General features: G+C 58.5%; 1 protein-coding gene; it reads right to left on the reverse strand.

The window, feature by feature from the left end:
* Nucleotides 1-791: 791 nt before the first annotated feature.
* On the reverse strand, nucleotides 792-2,590 carry CHC_T00006123001 (hypothetical protein). XM_005718127.1 is given in 2 exon segments: nucleotides 792-871; nucleotides 872-2,590. The coding sequence occupies 1 exon segment, from the start codon at nucleotides 2,588-2,590 to the stop codon at nucleotides 872-874; it is 1,719 nt and encodes a 572-aa protein (XP_005718184.1). The 3' UTR covers nucleotides 792-871.
* Nucleotides 2,591-2,933: the final 343 nt, after the last annotated feature.

Genomic DNA, 2,933 nt, shown 5'->3' on the forward strand with positions numbered 1-2,933 from the left:
TGCCAGGGGCGGGGGAGGGGTGCCATGTCGGTTTTCTGCGCAGAGCGGGATGCGAGGGGGAAAGGAGGGCCACGTCGGATTTCAAAACCGGAAACCAATGATGAATGCGGAAGAGAACATGCCCGTGCTGTACAGTATTGCACGGTGGAGATACCAGAAGGGTACGGTACTGTACCCTTGGTACCAACGGTACTGTAGCATTCGCACAAATAGCCATTGAAATAAGAGAAAACAACGAGTAGAGTACCCTTCGAAGGGTACAGTGTCGGAGTGCATTGTTGACAGTTCTGCGAGCACTGTATCCTTGGTATCGTAACGTAACTAGTCTACGTGGTAAGCTCCCTATTCACCACTCTAACAGCAGCAGTCTCTCCATGCGCAATGCTATTACTGTATGTGGATGTTTACAGAGCGCCGGCTCTTGAACAACATCAATCATGTCATACGATTATGCGTAAATTACTGTAACCAAGCCCCAGTCGAGGTCAATGACATCCACTTCACTACACTCCCTCGAGAGGGCCAGTGCGACAACCTTGACCGGGAGCCATTGCAGAAGGGCTTTGCCGAAAAGAATCCGCTGCACAGGGCGCCCGTAAATGTGCCTCAGCGAGTGAAATTCACATCGCTCTTCACCTCACCTCATCAATCTGGCAAGCTCCAATGAGAACGTGCACATCTTTTAACGCCGTGACCTGACTCCAGAGCTAGATGGAGACGGGGCAGATTCTGCCAATTCCTGAATGGACCCAGTAGACGTCTCAGTGCAATCGTAAGCAAACCTCTCATTGTACATCTATACTCTACACATTTATTACTCTTTTCACTTCAGTATCCTCCTGACAATCTAAGCATCCTTTTCAATAAATAACTATCTGGGAAGCCCGGGCACGCGCCGTTTCCCAGCAACGACCTCCCCGTCGCCTCGCACCAAGTCATTGAACACTCTCTTCACCATCGTCTCCCACACTCTACCAAACACCTGTCGCCCGATGACCCCGGACTTTTCCAGAATCTCCGGTAGAAGCGAGCGCAACACCTGCGGTTGCATCTGTGTACCGTCGTTACCGAGCCACGCGATAAGCTCACGCATGTTGTCAAGGTACGCCCGCTCGTCATCCGTCACGGGCGGGAGCACGGGCGAGGGCCCCGCGAGGAGCGCCAGCGGCGACAGCGGCGACAGCGGCGTGAGCAGGCTGAAGGGGGAGCGCCCGGGCATGGCGAGGAAGCCTCGGAGCGGCGCCGGCACGCTCCGCTCGAACTGCGACGCCACGCGCGAGTAGCTGTCCCTGGCCAGCACGTCGATCCCCTTCGCGATCTCCTCCACCAGGATTTCTCGGATCATCGCCCCCTCGTCGCTGAAGAGGAAGTCGATCGCCTCCCGCGTCACGGCCGAGTCGTCGGTCAGCGTGTCGAAGTCGACAAACGCGTCGCCCGCGTTGATCATGCCCTGCGAGGAGTCCACCAGCACGCGCAGACGCGTCGGGCTGAAGCTCCCGTCCTTGTACAGGATCTCCTTGAGCGCTTGCCGCAGCGCCGGGCTGCGGTCGGTCATCACTAGCTTGGACACGAACGGGAACGACTCCATGATCAGTTTGAACTCGGGGTCGCCGACAAGGGCGATGCCCTCGAGGACGGAGAGAGCTCGGAGGAGTAGCGCGAAGGCAGGCGGAATGGAAAAGGGAAAGTCGAACGTCACAGTTGCTAGCTCGTCGGACAGTGACTGGAAGTTGATCGACTTAGCTCCACCTCCTTCCAGCGCTTGGTCCAAGATCGCTCCGATCACGGGCTCTACTTCGGACGTATCGACACCAGCTGGTAAGAATTTGAGCGTGACAAAGTCATCGATCACCTTTGGCCAATCCCTGTTGGCAAGATGTACGATGGCAGACACCATGGCATCCATTTCCACTTTCTCGATCTCAGCCATGAGACCGAAATCGATCACGCACAGTTGGCCGTTGTCGAGCCGCATCAGATTGCCCTGATGCGGGTCGGCGTGGAAGAAGCCCGCGGACAGGAGCTGGAACAGAAAGCACTCGACGCCCTTGGACACAAGCGCATTAATCTGTTCCGGGCCGCAGTCAGCAAGCTTGACGCCGTTAATCCACTCCATTGTCAGCACCTTGCGGCTCGTGTACTCATCGTACACTGCCGGTACGTAGACATCCGGCAGCTTCGCCTGCACCAAGCGCGCAAACCTCCTCGAGTTGGCAGCCTCGTTCTGGTAGTCCAGCTCCTTGTACGTTCCCCTGGCCCATTCGAGCAGCAAACTAGTATAATCCGTGCGCGCGGCGGTGAACGTGTTTTGCACGCTCTCTGCCAGCTTTGCGACCCTCTTCATGCAGTACAAATCCAGGCTGACCTTCCTGAGCATATCCGGTCTCTGTACCTTAATTGCGACCTCCTCCCCGTTCTCCCTTAGCCTCGCCTTGTACACCTGTCCCAAACTAGCAGCTGCGATCGGGCTGTCAGAAATATCCTCATATATCTCATGCACGGGCCTCCCGAGCTCCTCCTCCATCATCGAAAACGCGACCTGGTTCGGGAAGCTGGGGACTGCGTCGCACAGCGCGCGCAGCTCGTTCATCGCCTCCGGGCCGACGATATCCGGGCGCACGCTGAGCGCCTGGCCGAGCTTGACGAACGTGGGCCCGAGGGTCGTGAGCACCTCACGCAGCTCGGCCGCGCGCTTTGCGCTGTTCTCTCCGAGCACGCCGCGCGCCGCGTCGAGCGACACGCGCGCGATCCAAGGCGTGAACAGCGCAGTGACCTCGACCAGGCGCGCCGTGGCCGCGCTCGGGCGCGCATTCCAGAACGCCTCGATCACGGCCTCGTCGTAGAAGAGCGGCAGCCCCTCGTCGTCGCCGCCGGCGCCGGACACGCCCGTCAGACCGGTGGTGAGGACCTCGTCGGGGGGCGGTCTCTGCTCA

This window comes from Chondrus crispus, genomic scaffold (assembly GCF_000350225.1).
Source record: "Chondrus crispus Stackhouse genomic scaffold, scaffold_36, whole genome shotgun sequence".
NCBI classification, from domain to species: Eukaryota; Rhodophyta; class Florideophyceae; order Gigartinales; family Gigartinaceae; genus Chondrus; species Chondrus crispus.